The following is a 19,041-nucleotide window of genomic DNA, read 5'->3' on the forward strand; positions in this document are numbered from 1 at the left end:
GTTCCTAGAGCAAAATAACATTCACATTATTTTAGCTATTATGAAACTTCTCATGTTTATGCATATTTTCTAGTTCTTTTCCTAACAGCTTAGCTGCAATTCCAGATTAACTATGGAGCTTGTGTCTTTCCGTAATTAAGAAAAATTGCACACACAGTGACAACTCATCTGTCTAAAATACTGTGTGAACTAGAAGCAAAATTCATCTTAAAAATTATGAAGTTGTGCCTGGCCGGTGTGGCCCAGTGGATTGAGCATTAACCCATGTACCAAAAGGTCGTTTCCTAGTCAGGGCACGTGCCCAGACTGTGGGACCCGAGCCCCAGTACAGGGGGTGCAGGAGGCAGCCAATAGATGTTTTTATCACTGCCTTTCCCCTTCTCTCTAAAAAAACAGTAAAAATTTTAAAAATAAAAAAAAAATTTTTTTTTTGCTTTGTTGATTTCAGAGCGGAAGGAGAGGGAGAAATAGAAACATCGATGAGAGAGAACATCGACTGGTCACCTCCTGCATGCCCCCCACTAGGGATTTGGTCCAAAACCTGGACATGTGCCCTGACCGAGAATTGAACCAGCGACCTCTTGGTGCATGGGTCAATGCTCAACCACTGAGCCACATCGGCCAGGATAAAAATGTATTTTAAAAAAATGCAAAAAACTATCAAGTTGTTGGAGTGTTGTCCTGTACACCAAAAGGTTGTGGGTTTGATTCCTGGTCACGGCACATACCTAGGTTGCGGGTGCAATCCCCAGTTGGGGTGTGTTCAGGAGGTAACTGATCAATATTTCTCTCTCTCCCTCTAAAATAAATGGAAACATATCCTCGGTGAGGATTAAAACAAAACTTTAAAAAATATCAAGTTGTGGCCTTGGCAGTGTAGTTCACTTGGTTGGAGCATCATCCTGATATGCCAAGGTTTCAGATTACATCCTGTCAGGACACATACAAGAATCAACCAATGAGTCTGGCTCGTGTGGCTCAATTGATTGAGCGTTGTCCCATGGACTAAGGTCCCAGTTCGATTCCAGGTCAGGGCACATGCCTGGGTTGGAGGTTGAATCCCCACTAGGGGGCATGCAGGAGGCTGCCGATGGATGTCTCTCTCCCTTCCTTTCTCTTTTAAAAAACCAATAAAAACATATTAAAAAAAAAAAGTAAAAAGAATCAACCAATGAATGCATAAGTAAGTGGAACAACAGGTTGTTTCTCTAATCAATAAAAATAAATAAATAAATTTAAGAACTATCAAGTTAACACCTCAAATGAAGCAAGTTTTTTTTCCCCTTTTTTGAAGACTCAGCAAATATTTTCTCTACCATAAAACCTACCACCTGATATTGTAATTGTCTCATATCCCAAACTGTAAATTTGTTCACTGAGGTGTCCCTAGCATCTAAGTGTCTAGCATGCATTTACTCAGTATGTATTTGAAAATTAATTCCCCATCTTCCTCTGATATATAAAGTCAAAGCAAGAACCTAAAACAAGGCATGTTTATGTACATATAGCATATAGCCACATTAAAACCTATGAAAATATAGAGACGGTGTGGGGGCCTGAAATTTACCAGATGAATTTGAGAATCTATAAATTCATCAATTGTACCACTGAAAAACAGTATACCACTTTGGGCAGTTTTATCTGAATATAACCCAGGGAAATACAGGGTAGAGCAAAAGTAGGTTTACCATTGTATGTGAAAGTTTATTCTTGTATTATTTATGATTGTATTATTTTCAATATAAACTGTAAACCTACTTTTGCCCCACTCTGTGTATCAGTAGGCTTCTGTTCAAGTCATTTTATTAACCATCCACTATTTCAGGGTACTTTTAAGGACTCCACATATAAAAGCACTTGTCAAAGAGTTTGCTAACAAAATTCTGCATATTTTAATTTGCAGAGAATCTCCTAAAAGTTCAACTACAACTTATACTTTTCTTCCTATTCAAAAAGTATCTTAGAATAAGCATCACTGAATACACTAAATTTCTAGTTCTTCAATTGTGAGAAACTTAGAATTGCAAAACTGTTTTATAGGTAAATAATTCAAGTTTGGACATATAATAGTTTATTTAGAATATACTGAGCAGTATCAGGAGGCTGCATGAACATAGTTCAGTTTTCAATGACAAATAGATGTGCTCAAAAAATGTTCCTTGAATGTCTAAGTCTGCTAAAGCACAACATACAAATAACTGGAAATGTTGGTCCAGTTTTAATAAATGTGATTTTCCCATTAACGAATTATAGGAGTTAAGATCCTCCTTCAAAACTTTAAAAAAATAGATAATGTGCCCCTGACTTCAATATTTCATTTCATGAAGTTTTGTTTCATAATTTCACATTAAAAAAAAATCCTCACCCAAAGACATTTTCACTGAGTTTTAGAGAGAGGGGAAAGGACAGAAAGAGAAACACCCGTCGGTTGCCTCCCGCACATGCCCTTGCTGGAGCCGATATCAAACCCACAACCTAGATATGTATGTATCCTGACTGGGAATGGAACCGCCACCTTTCTTTCTTTCTTGTGGTATGTATACCTAGCAGGAACTGAACCTGGAACTCTCTGGTCCACAGGCCGACGCTCAACCGCTGAGCCAAACTGGCCAGGGCGAACCTCCACCTTTTGGTGTACAGGATGAGCCTACCAACTAAGCCACAAGAGTCAGGGCTATAATTTCAAATATTTTAAAGATCTCCCCTCCAAAACCAAATAATCACAATATAGTTTATTCTATGAGACTTCTTTTCCAAGACTTCTACACTTCAGTGGATAGGAGAGTATAAAGAAATCTGTTTAATAAGCAGATATTCAAAGCTAACATACTTTAACTAAATCCTGAATTCTGGCTTTAAGAAGATTCCATTCTAATAAAACTCCTAATTACTAAACCAGAAACAGAAAGTAAAATTTATTGTTCTCATATTAAAACTGAATGTAAATAAGCAGTTGGAGTTGTAAAGAACACGTTCTTCTTAAAAGTCCAGAATTACTAAAACTTGCCTATTTTGTGTTCAGAATTCCTGCTATTTGAAATTAGACCTAAGTAAATATGACTAACAAATTTTCAAACTGTGAAGGGGAAAAATACACAGAATAACAAAGTAGAATTTTAGAGCTAAGAATTTTATACATACCATGAGATGAGGTTGCATAGAAGTTATTATACCATGTCATCTTCTAAAAGATTTGTAGAAATTTTATGTGGCTGTGAATTGCTGAATCTGTTTTTACAAATGTACCCCAAATCCTAATAGCTAAATGAGAATGAGAGAAATTCTTGAGCAAAGAAAAAAAGGACTCAGTTATGAACTCACTATATCACTACTTCTACAATGTGCCGTATTTTAGGTTCATAGGTTAGTTGGTGTAGTGATTAGTGACTAGGCGCCTAGACCCAGAAATTGGAATACCAGAGTATAAACCTCCACCTTTCCCACTTCCCAGTAGCTTAACCTTTAATTTTGTTGACTTCAGGAGAACTATTTAAGTCTTCTAAATCTCACAAAAGCCGAAAATCGTAAGAAAATGAGGGATAATAAATACCTAATTCGAAAGGTTAAATGTGGTAACCACATATTTCATATAAAGCACTAAATACAATGCCCAAAATATATTAAAGATTTACTAAATTTTAGTTCTTACTGTTGAAGTAAGTAATCAGAATAAAGAAAAAAAAATTGCTGCCAACAAGATAAAACTAAAAATCAACAGTGGATCTGTAAAATATAGGCTTTATCTTTTTATTTCTAAAAATCTATTCTATAATATATTTCACAATAACAAATGTCTCCCTCATATATTTTTCCTTATATAATGTTCACCTAGAATACTGTTTTCCATAAAATTCAGTAGTTCTGTAGATCTACGCCTAAAACGTAACTGAAAAACACCCGCTTGTTTTTAAGAACTCCAGTATAGTTCCATGCATATTTTGAGTAAGAGCTACACAAATTTTAACATATTGTAAAGACATTTAAATTTAGAATAAGTTGCCTCTTAGTAAAAATATAAAAAATTCCAACCCCATTCTTCAGTATTACAGCAGTCTAAAGAAAAATCTTGTCTGGAAGAGTTAATCAACCTTTTCCATTTATGTCACAATTTACACATAATTGAAAACAACACTTGAATTCACATTAGTTTACTTAGCCAGATGGAAAGGGGATAGGAGTAAAAAATAGTATAAAATCTGTGTGGCAAACTGATACACAGAAGGCACAGCAGAAAAAGGACCGTTATAAGAACATAAAATTAAAATGGTTTCATGGATCACAGAAATAAGGAATTTTATAAACAATCTGGGACAGTTAGAAAAAGGTAAACATGAGCCCTGGCTGATTTGGCTCAAGGGTTAGAGCGTCAGCCTGTGGTCCGGAGAGACCCGGGTTCGGTTTCCGCTAAGGGCACATACCTCGGTTCCAGTTTGTCACCGGCCCTGGTTGGGTCATGTGGGTGGCAACCGCTTGATGTCTCCCTTTCACGTCAATGTTTCTCTCTCTCCCTCTCCCTCCTACTCTATCTGAACAAACAATATCGAAAAGTGTCCTCAGGTGAGGATAAAAAGAAAAGAAAAAGGTAAACATGAGCTGGATATTAAATTATATTAGAACACCCCTATTCCTTTTCAGTGTGATAATGATACTGTGGTTATGAAAGACAACATTCTTTATATAAACAGAGAAAGAACGCATGCACAGCAAAACATAACAATGGGTCAAGATGGAAGGTGCACAAGTATCTACAATAATATTCATACTACTTTCAATTTTTGTTTTAAAATTTTCATAAGAAAAAATTGGGATGGGAAGAAAAGCGAGATTAAATGGTTTCCCAAGTCACCGTAATTCAAGGGAAGAGCCAAGAGTAGAAAATCCTAGGTTACCACATTCCAAACTGTCATTCCTTGTCCTCCATACTATCCTTTATAGAGTAACCTACAAATTTCTTGCATTAAAAAAAAAAAAATTCTTTAAACATCTTTCTACACTACAAAAAATGATCAAGCCACTGTTTTATTTTGTTTTATTTTTTATTTTTTTATCCTCACCCGAGGACATTTTTTGTTGTTGTTCAGATAGGGAGGGAGAGAGAGGAAGAGAGAGAGAAACATCGACGTGAAGGGACACATCGAGTGGCTGCCACCCGCACGACCAACCAGGGCCGGGGACAAACTGCAACCGAGATACGTGCCCTTAGCGGGAACCGAACCCGGGTCTCTCGGGACCGCAGGCCGACGCTCTAACCGCTGATCCAAACCGGCCAGGGCTCAAGCCACTGTTTTAATAACACAGATAATGGCAGCTGAGACACATGGGAAATAATCACCCCACTAAGTATATAAAAATTAAATCAGCCTTGGCCGGTTTGGCTCAGCGGTTAGAGCGACAGCCTGCAGACCAGAGTCCCAGGTTGGGTTCCTGCTAAGGGCACACACCTTATTTGCAGTTTGTCCCCGGCCCCAGTTGGGGTTGGGGTCGGGGTCGTGTGGGTGGCAACCACTGGATGTGTCTCTTTTACTGAGATGTTTCTCTCTCTCTTCCCCTTCTCTCCCTCCCATTCTATCTGAAGATAAATGCAAAGAATGTCCTCAGGTGAGGATAAAAAAAAAAATTAAATCAGATGCTTACATAAATAAGTTCTTTTGACTTACAGTGTGTTCTTTGAATGTAAATCTGACAACTATTCTGTAAACTTTGGAAATTCAAACTTACCATCTAACAACTTGCTTTTTGGAAAAGACCACTTTTATGGTTTAACCAGTCTTTAAATGCTAATAGAGAAATTATTTTCTTTCAAGTGTTAACTTTATAATTTATGCCTCAAACAAAAAAATTATTATTATTATTTTTTTTTATTATCCTCACCCGAGGACATTTTTCCATTTTTTGTTCAGGTAGAGTAGGAGGGGGAGAGAGGAACAGAGAGAGAGAGAAACATCGACGTGAAGGGACACATCAAGTGGCTGCCACCCGCACGACTGACCAGAGCCGGGGACAAACTGCAACCGAGGTACATGCCCTTAGCGGGAACCGAACCCGGGTCTCTCAGGACCGCAGGCCAACGCTCTAACCGCTGAGCCAAACCGGCCAGGGCAAAAAAATTATTTTTTAAGTATTTAAAATATATAGCATTTGCAAACACAGTAAAATAATTATCTAGACCCTTTTTACTCACTTTCTAATCTGGTTTAAAGCCAAAGATCACATGATTTTTTTTTTTTTTTTTTTTAATCCTCACCCGAGGACATTTTTCCATTTTTTGTTCAGGTAGAGTGGGAGGGAGAGAGAGGAACAGAGAGAGAGAGAGAGAAACATGGACGTGAAAGGAACACATCGAGTGGCTGCCACCCGCACAACCGACCAGGGCCGGGGACAAACTGCAACCGAGGTACGTGCCCTTAGCGGGAACCGAACCCGGGTCTTTCTGGACCACAGGCCGATGCTCTAACCGCTGAGCCAAACCGGCCAGGGCAGATCACATGATTTTTAAAAAACACATTCTTATTTTAAGAAATATGCCATTTGGTCAACTAAGTAAATCAACAAAGATATTTATTTCTTAGAGCCTGCAGTGGTTCTTATAAAGATATAACACTAGTTAAGTTTCTATATAACCTTGAGTAGGGCATCATTTTTTATCTTCCCCATACAATTTATGACAAAAGTTAAAGGTATTACTGATACGGTATATGATTTTATATTTTGAAAACATGGTATAATCATAACTCACTCAAATCCTGTAAATCATGCTTTCTAACTACACTTACTAATAAGTTATTTAAAAGAAGTGGGGGAGGGGGGCCAAGGAGAGAGAAGCCAATATTTCCAAGTTTTCAAATATAATAAGCTTGAAGTTTGAGTTATTAATAGAACAATATTTACACTCAATAATAAAGAGAAAAACACTAATTTATCAGAAAAATATAAATGATTCCGACAAAAAATTGTTGACAGGTTAAAAATGGAGTGAGGCAGTTACTGAATGAGAAATGATTTTTACAGAGTCTCAACTTATCTCCCCACTATGTTATTACCAAAAAAAAGGTAATTACACAATGGAGAAAATGGTCAGCAATGATATCACCAATAAAGAGTAAATAATCACGTACCTCAAGATGAGATACAGAGGAGGACACAACCATTTGTAGCTTTTCAGCTAAAATGTATAACTTGAATCTAATGAAAAAATACCAAACTTAAATTAAGGCTAAAATCAACAAGAAAATACCAAACTTAAATTAAGGCTTAAATCAACAAAGAAGAGTAATAATGAGGATGACAACTACATGTAATGGCCCTAGATTAGAGACTAAAAGAAAACTGCTATAAAAGAAATTATTACAATAATAAAAATTGAACATGGAGTGCAGATTAAAATTCTATTAATGTTGTTTCCTGAATATCACAAGTGCTTATTTATGTATAATAATATCTTTGTTATTAGGAAATATACTGAAGTGTTAAAAGGTCATAATGTAGGCAACCCAATCTCTTATGGTTTAGAAAAAAACAGAATAAAGTAATTGCCAAATGTTAAAAACTGGTCAGTGAGGGTGAAGTGTATACAGGAGTTCTCTGTATTGTTCTTGCAACTTTTCCTTAAGTTTACAATATTTTCAAAATAAAAATTTTTAAATGTACAGAAATTGCTTAAATAATAAAAATGTTAGTTTATAACCTATAAAGGCAATGCTGACTTGCTAGTCAACCTATGACAAAGCAGATTAAATTATGTGATCCCCAGTGACTGACATACAATTTGAATCTTCAGTCTAAGTAGTGGTAATCTAAATACTATTTTAAGCATTTTCTCACTAACATCCTGAGAACCACAAAATCTTGAAATTAACTTATTACACAGTAGTTAAAACTAATAATTTCAAAAAGGTGGATGAGGGAATTAAGTGCATAAAAACAGTAATCAAAATTATTGCTGGCAATCTCCAAATACATTTACTTGAGTACTTCTATAAATATCATTGGTGCAGAAATTTTTTTTTTTTTAAATCCTCACCCAAGGACATTTTTCCATTTTTGTTCAGATAGAGTGGGAGGGAGAGAGAAAGAAACATCGACATGAAGGGGACACATCGAGTGGCTGCCTCCCGCACAACCCAACCAGGACTGGGGAAAAACTGCAACCGAGGTACGTGCCCTCAGTGGGAACCGAGCCTGGGTCTCTCTGGACTGCAGGCCGACTCAGAAATTCTTAATCACAGCTGGGAAGAACCAACTCTCTCAAAGATAGACATTAACTAAAGTTATAATTTTTAACATGTTATATATATGTATATATATACATACATACACACACACATATTTAAATAAAGCTATGTTTGATTTTAAAACTATCAAAAGCCACTAAGGAAAATAATTTTTAATAAGGGGACACATTAAAATGGTTGATAAACACTTACATTCCTGTGTAGTGAAAATTTCAGAAATGGATCAAGACTTGACTACAGAAATAGCTTGAAATGACTGGCTCTTTGTGAGAACACTTCATCCCCTACCTCCCAAAAGAATGGGAAGTACTTGTAAATATTCAAGTACTGCCCCATCTGTGTAGTTCAGTGGATTGAACCTCATCCCATGGACTGAGTGGTCCCCAACTCAATCCCGGGGCGGGGGGGGGGGGGAGGAGAGGCATGCGGGAGGCAGCTGATTGTTTCTCTTTCTCAATAAAAAATGTTAAAAAAAACAAACTCAAGTATTAATTAAATGAATGGATGTTAGCTAATAATCTGAAATCATGTTTAAAAACCATTTCAAGAGTAGGATAGTACAAGTTAGCTATCAAAAAAGCTAGTCATTCTTTTAAGCCACATTCTTCAGCCAAAGTGGCCCTCTCTTAACACCCAAAACTTCCTTAAAAGTCAGTTTGTCACTTAGGTTATTATATATTATTATTATTTATTATATAGGGTGGAGCAAAATTTAGGTTTACGGTTTTGAGGATGTGACAGTTTATTCTTGTATTATTATTATATTATTTTCCATTCTAACAACTGTGAACCTGCTTTTGCCCCACCCTGTACTGTTTATGGAGCCAAAAAGTAAGGTGTCAAACCCAGAAATAAAATCAGCAAGCAAAAGAACTGTCAAAGTTAGCCCTGGCCGGTTTGGCTCAGCAATTAGAGCTTCGGCCTGCGGTCCAGAGACCAGGGTTTGGTTCCACTAAGGGTGCGTACCTCAGTTGTAGTTAGTCCCCGGCCCTGGTTGGTCGTGCAGTGGCAGCCACTCGATGTCTCCCATTCATGTCGATGTTTTTTTTCCTCTCTCTCTCCCTCCCACTCTATCTGAACAATTAAAAAAAAAGGAAAAAAAGTCCTCGGGTGAGGATGAAAAAAAAAAAAACTGTCAAAGTTCATTAACATAACCCTACACCTGACTGCAGATCTCAGAAATAGTTAACACTATCAAGAATATTCCCAGACACATAATACATGACTCTAAGATTAATTCTTGATTATATACTGACTGATAAATCACAGCATGGCTATAGTCAAAAGAAATTAGCTAGGAGACTTTAATCAATTTTTGTCCAGACAAGTTTAAGTAGTATTCTGCAAGGTATGAAATATACTCACAGCAATAAGTTTCAATTGCTGCCTTCTAAAGCCTCAATTCCCAAAACTGGCTACCAAGTACACCTGATAAGATATTCCATGTGTCCATTCTTTGGAAACTGAATGAGCAATAATGGTATGCTAATTGTAAAGCTTGTACATGCTTCCCAGATGACCCTAAAGTAGTATAGTTTGTAAACTATAGGTTTAAAGGACAACAACCTCTTGATTTATTTTACTTATAAAATAAGAGGACTAAACTAGTTCATGTTATTTTCCAGCTTTAAATTCAATGTCCACTTTGGCTTTAAATATGTAATACTTGCATATTCATGGTTAAGTAGAAACATTTTCAAGAAAACCATCATCATGAAATGGTCAACACTTTTCTTCTCCAATTTCAGTATGAATAGTTATAGAAAATGTCACCACAAAAGATAATTTACAGCCCTGGCCTGTTTTACTCAGGGGTTAGAGCGTTGGCCCTCAGACCAACCAGTCACAGGTTGGGGCCCCAGGGGAGGCAGCCAATCAAATGTGTCTTTCTCTCTCTCCCCCTCCCTTCTACTCTATCTAAAAATCAATGGAAAAATATCCTTGGGTGAGTATTAAAAAAAAAAAAAGAATTTTCCTTGTGAGGTGATAGATGTTAACACTGCAGTAATCATTTTGCCATATATACATATGTCAAATTATGTTGTATGCCTTAAACTTATAGTGTTATATATCAATTATATCTCAATAAAATAGGAAAAAGAAAAAAAGGTCATTTCCCATATAGGAATCTTTAGACAAAAACTTACAATAACGTTATCTGTACATACCAGAGCTAAAAATCTTGCTTTAAAAAAAGGTTGAAATTAAACATGTTTTGTCACATAAATAAAAGTATTAGAAAGATTAAAAATAGCTTTGGGACCTTTATCTCTGGACCTTATTACATTTCGATATTGTCTTTGACATAACATTCTTTGTTTTTGTAACTATTACCCAGTATTTCCAAATAGAAAAATTTCATTGAGAGTCTCCTGGCATATAAAAAATCATAAAACTTACCCCAGGTTATACTTTCCTGAGCCTTAAAAAAGCTGTTTAGTTTCTCAACAAGTTGTATTCAAAGCAAACCCTCATAATTTTGTTGATATTACTATGAACTGTATGTGGAAGAAAAAATTACACCATTATACTATGTTTTCTGCTCTGAACTTGTTAAGAGTAAAACTGTTTAGTAATAAAAATTAAATTTTAAAAAGTAATATATAAGCAAATAAATGCAGTCTTGTTCACATTCAGAAGTAGTTTTTAATAGATATCATTAGTATTATTTAGACATCTTCATTTCTTGGAAGTGCCTTGAACCAGGCTCATTCAAAAGAAATAGCTGTTAGCGAGCTGAAAGCATACACTAAACAAAAATCCCCACAATGAACCCATTAAAAAATAGCTGAGCCTTTGATTTTAAAAGAGCTTTTTGTGTGTTTTTTAAGAAAAAGTCAATTGACTGCCACCTGGTTCCCTTATCTCAAGTTAGAACCAAAATGCAGAGCATCCTAAAACTTTTTTTTTGGTTAGGATTAGGTCTATATGTAAATAGGGAAGTTCCTTAATCTAATATTATGAAGGACTTAAATGTGTTGTGTTTATTCATGGATGCCACGTTGGAGTATATCTTTAATACCTCTTGATATAGGAATAGGGGGTCATACACCAAAATAATCCCCTAAAATCTTATTGATTACAATGTCCATTAATTATTTAAATGATTAGGTACTGTATATTAAATGTTATGCTATTCCATAAATGCTCAAGAAATTTATGCTAAAACACTACCCACAGGAGAACTGCAAATTGCATGATCACAGTCCTTTTTGTTTCACAAATAGAATGTATATACTTTTTATTAAAATCTGGTTAGAGATGCCTTTTCCACATTTTCAGAATATACCATACTCTTATTACACACAATAATAGAATAGAAAGAAGCTGGGTTAAAAATTTAAGAGTCTTTGATGAGGGAAAAAGATAATTTTTTTCATTGTTTATCAGTGATTGCAAAGAATATAATTTTGCTCTATAAAAAGTTGAGAAACATAAATATAAAGGCAATTAGGTTGACTGGTGCAAGTTTTGCTTAAAAATAAATGACTACATTTCACACTAAATAATAAACTATCTACAAGACAAAGAACAAAGAATGATTAAAAAAAAAAAAAAAAGGCTCCCAAGGGAAAAAAATGTATAGACCATGTTAGAAGTGACGACACCTAAACATCTATGCTACAGTAGTAGGAAAAAAATGAATATACGACATAACAAAACCAAAAATAGAAGTTTATCTACAGTAGTAAACATGAAAATATTTCCTTTGTTTTTAAAATAGTATGTTGTTAAAAAATAAAATAAAATAAAACAGTATGTTGTTATTCAAAGCACTTTCAGATATTTAATCACTCAGGTCTAATTCCTGTTTCCTTTTATATCCCCACACTACATTATACATGCATTTAAGAAACTAAAGAGCATATTGTGTTTTAGAGTACAATCTGAATAATCACACAGACATGGACCAACATTTATTACAAACAGGAAAAGAGCAGATCTATAGAAAAAAGAATACAATTTTTAAAAATAGATTGCAAGCTGAAGAATAGAAAAAATATAATCTATATGATAAAGCAATTATTTTATCTGCATTTAAAAAATCACATTGCTAAATATATACAAAACATAATACAGTTTAAACTGCTACTTAGAGGCAAGAAAATAAAAACAGTGGAGTTTATTTCAATTTAGGCCACTCACGTTCCATCCTGAGTTCACTTCCACTTTCTAAGAAAGTTATCATTAAATCATTTTTCCCAAGTAGAAAGGTTATTTTTAAAAAAACTGAAAATATATACTTTTACAACTCATTATTTGCATAAGAATTCATGTTTTTAAATTTTTTAAAAGAAAAAGCAATCAATTCTCTATGTACTTTTATTAAACAATTACAGCTTTCACAGACAGCAATATACATTGTTGCTATTACCAGTAGCATTACCTTCATTTCTCCTTCAGCTACCAATAAAAAACATAATCCTTTCACAGGGAAATTTCTTATGAATATGGCCCAATTCAAATTACTTCTAACAAGCCATTGTACCTTACATGCTGTCACATTAACTACGTAGCTACATGAAAAGCTGTAGTCACGGGAGGTTGGGGGGACGGACAGACTTGAAAAATATGGAGCCCTGGCCAGTGTGGCTAAATGGTTAGAACGGCAGCCTATATACTGAAGGATCATGGGTTCAATTCCCAGTCAAGGGTACATACCTAGCTTGTAGGCTCCATCCCTGGCTGGGATTATGTGGGATGTGTCTATCTCCCCTCACTTCCCCCCTCTTTCTCTTAATTAAAAAAAGGAAAAAAATCCTGGCCAGTTTGGCTCAGTAGTTGGAGTGTTGGCCTGTGGACCAGAGTCATGGATTTGATTCTGGTCAAGGGCACGAACCTCGGTTGCGGTTTGGGCCCTGGCCCTGGTCGGGGTCGTGCAGGAAGCAACTAGTTGATGTGTCTTTCTCACATCAATGTCTCTCCCCCCTCATCCCAACTCTATCCGAAAATAAATGAGAAAAAAGTACCCTCAGGTGAGGATTAAAAAAAAAATCAATGAAAACAGTATCCTTGAGTGAGGATTAACACCAAAATAATAAGACAAAACTATAAATTTTCTCAATTTTGTGATAGTGACCCTTCTGATGACTCTAAAAAGTGGTTCTTTAAAGAACATTGAGACCCTGATGGGATACTACACTTAACTCTAGTGTTTAAAAAGTTACATTTCTTAAACTAAATAATATACTACAGTCGTCCTTTGCCACTTTGCGCTTTGACTTTTGCGTCTTCATTCTATCGCAGTTTTTTCAAATACTATACTAAATGTACTATACCATACTTGAAAAAAACCACGATAGAATGAAGCCATGACAGTCGAAGTGAGAAGTGGCGAGGGACAACTGCATATAGATAAAGAATCCTATTTCACGGAAATTCATTTATCACGATAGTCTGGTCCTGGCCAGGTAGCTCAATTGATTAGAGTGTCATCCTGATACACCAAGGTTGCAAGTTTGCTCCCTGGTGACAGCACATACAAGAATCAACCAATGAATACATAAATAAGTGAAACAGGGAAAATAAACTACACTGCAGGCAGAATTAAGATATTCATTTATCAACTAAATAGCTATAGATGTATTAAAATGTTTAAAACTAACCAGCAGCAAAAGCAAAAGTATTTTCATGTAACAATTACAATTAGACTCTACATTTGATTAACTATAGCACCTTAAGAATAGTCATATAATTGTTCTTATGAGAGTTAAATCATATAAAGTACCAGTTTTGGAATTCAAGAGTAAAGCAATTATCTTTCACATACCTGAGGCAAAATGTGATTGCAATACAGTCATGAGCTGCTTAACAGGCAAAGTTTCTGAGAAATACACTTATGCAATTTTGTCATTGTGCGAACATTACAGAGCACACTTACACAAACCTAGATGGTATGGCCTACTGCACACCTAGGCTGTATGGTATTACCATTGTACGTGCAGTCCATCGTTGACCGAAATGTCATTATGTGGCACATGACTGTATAATATATACAACACCAAAGTAATATGGCTTAATTTTGAAATTATATAGTATCATAAATACAAAGATGTTGGTCCTAAATGCCCTTTCACTGGGACAAAATTACCCCCAACACTTTCTATTCTTCAGCAAAAAAAAAAAAAAGTAGGTAATGAATTAAGGATGACATATTAAAGGCCAAATTTTATACAAGTAGCCAGGTATTTGCTAAATGCTCATTGATATGAAAAAAAAGGTGATATACTTACAAATATTAAAAATATCAGACTAGTGTTAACTACTTTACTGAGATTTATGATATACGCCCATTTACAATTGATATTTCTTTTTGTTGTTGTTAATCCTCACCTGAGAATATTTTTCCATTGATTTTTAGATAGAGAAGGAAAGAGGGGAGGGGAGAGAAAAAGGGGGGGCGAGAGAGAGAGAGAGAGAGAGATCAATGTGAGAGAGATACATCAATTGGTTGCCTCCCACATGACCCTGACCAGTGCTGGGGATCAAACCTGCAACCCAGGTACATGCCCTTGACCAGGAACCAAACCCACAAACCTTCGGTCCACAGGCTGATGCTCTAACAGCTGAGCCACACTGGCCAGTGTTGCAACCAATATTTCAAATTTAGAAGCAGAAGACCCCCTTTTTTGCCACTTTGATCTTAAGTAGGATTTACAAGAAACTTTTCTGGGGAATCAAATCATCTCCTGTTATGAAAGATGTATGTATTTTAAATTAACAAAGAACTAAATGTATTTGGACTCATATAAGTTGGTTTAACGGAACATAAATAAATCAAACATTACAATTTTCCCACCATGAAGTACTGAGTTACAACAAATGTATCAACAAAATTTTATTTTCTTCAGAGTGCATACAAGATGTAATGTAAACACTGTTAATACTACCTTCAAGTTAAAAACATTCTTATTATTACTTTATATTTTAATAATATTATGAATAGGTTATGTGTCTTCACCAGAAATATTAAGGGCCACATTGGGTGATATGGGCAAAGAAAAATTTTGGCTCTCACAGGCTAAACAAAGGACAAAATGTGAAAAGTATAAAATAAAGATCAATTCAGAAAAGAGAAACACAGCTCATGATATGATTTTCTAAAATCAAGATTCAATTTAACATCTTAACTCTTAAACCAGAAATATAAACTTTACAAAATAGACAATATATTCTTTACTGCTTTTTCTCAAAATGTTTTCTATATATAATATATATATATACACATATATATTATATATACACGCATTCATATTTGTGTGTATGTGTGTAAAATAACTACAAACATTACCAACTAAGTAAATCAGGCAACCGCTAGCAGCTCTGAAATATTATATGAAATGAGTCTAATACTTAAATTTTCAGACCCTTGAAATAACATCTGGTCTTTTTTAGAATGCACTTCATATTTTTAGTTAGGAAATGGGAAAAACAGATTCACTGTGTTTATACTTATAGAATGGAGATACCTAAGTGCCAATGTCAGTTTAACTTAAGCTATAATAAAACACATGAATAATGACCAATATTTGAGAAACTGAAAGAAATTTCTAAAACTCAGACAGTACTACTTCATTATACAAAAACTATTATATACCAATGACGTTCATTTCTGATGAGGTTGCATATAAACTGTGTTTGTAAAGTCAAGCTGGAATGCAGACCAAGTACAGGTGATTCAGGTTCCTTGCTTTAATGAGTTACAAAGCAGCACTGGCTTCAGCGTACTTTAGACAGACCTATTCACTCACCTGGTGAATTTTGTGCCAGTCTACTCTGATGATTAAGTATAGTAAGAAAAGAAATGGTCCCAAAGGATAGGTGATAAAATCTTAAGGATAAGGTCCTGGGCCAAAACCACAATCAGACTCCACATAAGGTACAATCTCTCTCACACAACAAACATACAAACACACATACCACATATACAACCACATACAAAAAATGTAGCACTCACACAATGTTCCTGCTATTGTCCAGTAATTCTCCCCCTCCCAAAGTAATACAATACAAACTATATCACAAATACAATGAGTACACTGTAGCCTCCATTTAAAGCTGATGTTGGCTGAGTCTACTCTGAGACACACATCACAGGTAAAAATTCTGTGTTGTGCTGAAGTCTGTTCAGTATCGCCGATGACTAAAGTCCTATGAATAGGTCCAAAACAGACCCACAATCAAATTTCAGCTATTGTGAGAAATATAATGAGGCTGCAGTGTACTTGATTATGTTGAGAATTTATATTACAAAATTAATATTCAAAATAATACTTCATAAATTATAAAAGGAAATGGGTATCATATTCAGCTTAATGTGGTTATTATCAATTATTCCCATCTCACCCCTTTCATTCCATTAATTTATAATCTGAAAAATGATTACTTTGTGTCAATTGTTATCAACACATTAATGCTTTATTATCATCTTGATTGCTAATTCCAGTCTTCAAAAATGAACATTCCTTTCTAAGCATTATTAAGAATGGGGCTCTTACTCTTTAAGATAAACATACCCGACTTCAAATACCAAGACAGAAAGCAATTTTAAAAAAGTATCATGGTGTAAATTATGATTACATAGGTTTAAGTCACATTAGCTTATTCCTGTATAATGTAAACTTCCTACAGAAAAAATTTTTCTTTAAATTACTGAAGTGCTTAATTTATTGACAAACCATGTATTTTCATGAAATTAAAATCTGAAATAATTTTCATCTAAATGTTTCATTTCACCAGAGACATTCAAAATACCCTATGAAACTAAATTAACATTTCTGTATTTTCTTATAATACCAGTAGTTCATATTTTTGTAAGCAGGAATAAAAAGAAAAATGAGTTCTAAATAAATGACACAGGAGGCAATAAATTGACACATGACAAGTAAATAAAAGGCTAAAGCACTCCAATACCATTGAAACTGTTTTAATGTTGTTGCAATTGCAAAATGCAACAATCATCAGCTTGTAAAGACCCAAATTTCAAAAATTCATTTTAATCACTCCTTCATAGTACCTATTTTACAAAATAAAGGCAAGAGACATTTAAATCCTCCTTGTCCAAGTTGTGCTATCTATGTCCCTAACTTGTTTTTACCACTATAGTGTATGCTGCAATTCCCATCAGATGCTATAAAGAAAAATAAAATAAAATATTAACCTCTGCTTCAATGTACAGTTTCCAGAATCTGCCAGAACTGGGGAACTGGGCAACAAGGCGTTCATAAGTCTTCCGTGCTTTGTCTATAGGTTGATTCTAAAATTGAAAACCAATAAATAGCATTTACAATGTTAGGATTATGAAAATATTTACTGCAGAACCAAGTAGTGTGACTGGACCCATAGAGAAGGAAATGTAATCCTATATCACTAAACCTGTGCCTCTCGAATGAGAATGCTCCAAGCGTCAAGGTCATATGGATTCTCTTCTAATTTCTTTTCAGCTTTCTTCACCTTCTCTGGGACATACTCAGCTGCCTAGGGGGAGAAAAATAACAAACTGAAGTTACTGTTTTAAAAGTCTCATGCCTAATTTAATTCAAGCCCAATATATCAGCCCAGTATACAACATCACAATACAAGGCATAAAAATGACCTCTTACAAGAGGTCTGCATTTTCTTTAATCTATGTTAAGTGAACTGCATAAAAACAAAATCAAGTAATCACATACTTTTAAAAGACATTAAAATTTAAACAAACCCATCTTTTATATTAATTACTATAGAATAATGGTTCTCAAATTTTGTGATCTCAGGATCCTTTTTATTTTTTATATATATTCCAAAAGATTACTGAGTGTGCCAAAAAGCTTATTTATATGGTCTATTTCAAAATTTACCATATTAGAAATTAAAACTGAGAAAAATGTTAACCATTCATGTTCAAATAATAAAACTATTTATATATTAACATGAATAACATTTTAATAAAAAAAATAACCATTAAAATTCAGTGAGAATATTGTTTTATATATCTACATATTTGCTTAATGTTGGACTTTTAAAAATGTAGCTGGACTTTCATACCACCTTCTGCATTCAATCTGCTATATCACATCATGTAAAAACTCCACTGTACACTCATAAGAGGTTAAAAGGGCAAAAAAAATGCCTTAAATTTATTATAAAACAGTTTAAATTCACAGAGCCTCAGAAAGTCTTAGGAACCCCCAAGGTACCTGGGACCAATGTTGAGAAATACTGATACAGTAAATTCATCCTGAGCCACAAAGAAAAAGCATGAAATGACATGAAATTTTATTTTGATGTAAAGGTTTTAAAACACGACTCACAAATGTTATATATAGCATAATGAAAGGTATAAAATAAATCTGCAATTAAGTTTTAAAAGATAATACTAAAATGTCTAGTGGTCATGTGGGAGATGGATGATGAAAGTATAGTTGATTCCCACCCCCTTTCTATCCTTCAGAGTTTTCTAAACCCTTTATAAAGTAGTTTTATTTTTATTATAGAAATATAGTTAAAAAAAATTTTTGTTTCCTTTATTGATTTTTACAGAGAGGAAAGAAGAGGGAGAAAGAGATAAATATCGATGAGAGACAACATGGACTGGCCACCTCCTGCATGCCCCCCACTGGGAATTAGGCCAACAACCTGAGCATGTGCCCTGACGAGGAATCGAACCGGAGACCTCTTGGTGCATGGGTCAATGCTCAACCACTGAGCCACACCAGCCAGGCTATAGAAACATTATCTTAACAGTAGCTAGCAACTGGTGCATGAATACAAGTATTAGTTCTCAAATTGTTCAGAATAGTACTATGTACCACAAAAAGAAAGTGATACA

The 19,041-nt window shown here is 34.7% G+C and overlaps 1 protein-coding gene across 7 annotated transcripts in view; it reads right to left on the reverse strand.

The window, feature by feature from the left end:
• CSTF3 (cleavage stimulation factor subunit 3) overlaps positions 1-19,041 on the reverse strand; it is an 88,275-nt gene that overhangs the window by 50,426 nt on the left and 18,808 nt on the right. For 3 of the 7 annotated variants that reach the window (XM_036257743.1, XM_036257742.1, XM_036257748.1), the window contains exons 2-3: positions 17,607-17,708; positions 17,392-17,487 (exon numbers count right to left, since the gene is read on the reverse strand). In XM_036257743.1, coding sequence (XP_036113636.1) covers positions 17,392-17,487; positions 17,607-17,708 — 198 coding nt within the window. Of the gene's footprint in view, positions 1-3,141; positions 3,262-7,115; positions 7,183-10,631; positions 10,730-17,391; positions 17,490-17,606; positions 17,709-19,041 lie in introns of those variants that run through there. The other 4 variants (XM_036257747.1, XM_036257744.1, XM_036257745.1 and 1 more) reach the window with 3 other exon arrangements.

Source organism: Molossus molossus, unplaced genomic scaffold, assembly GCF_014108415.1.
Source record: "Molossus molossus isolate mMolMol1 unplaced genomic scaffold, mMolMol1.p scaffold_m16_p_13, whole genome shotgun sequence".
Lineage (NCBI taxonomy): Eukaryota > Metazoa > Chordata > Mammalia > Chiroptera > Molossidae > Molossus > Molossus molossus.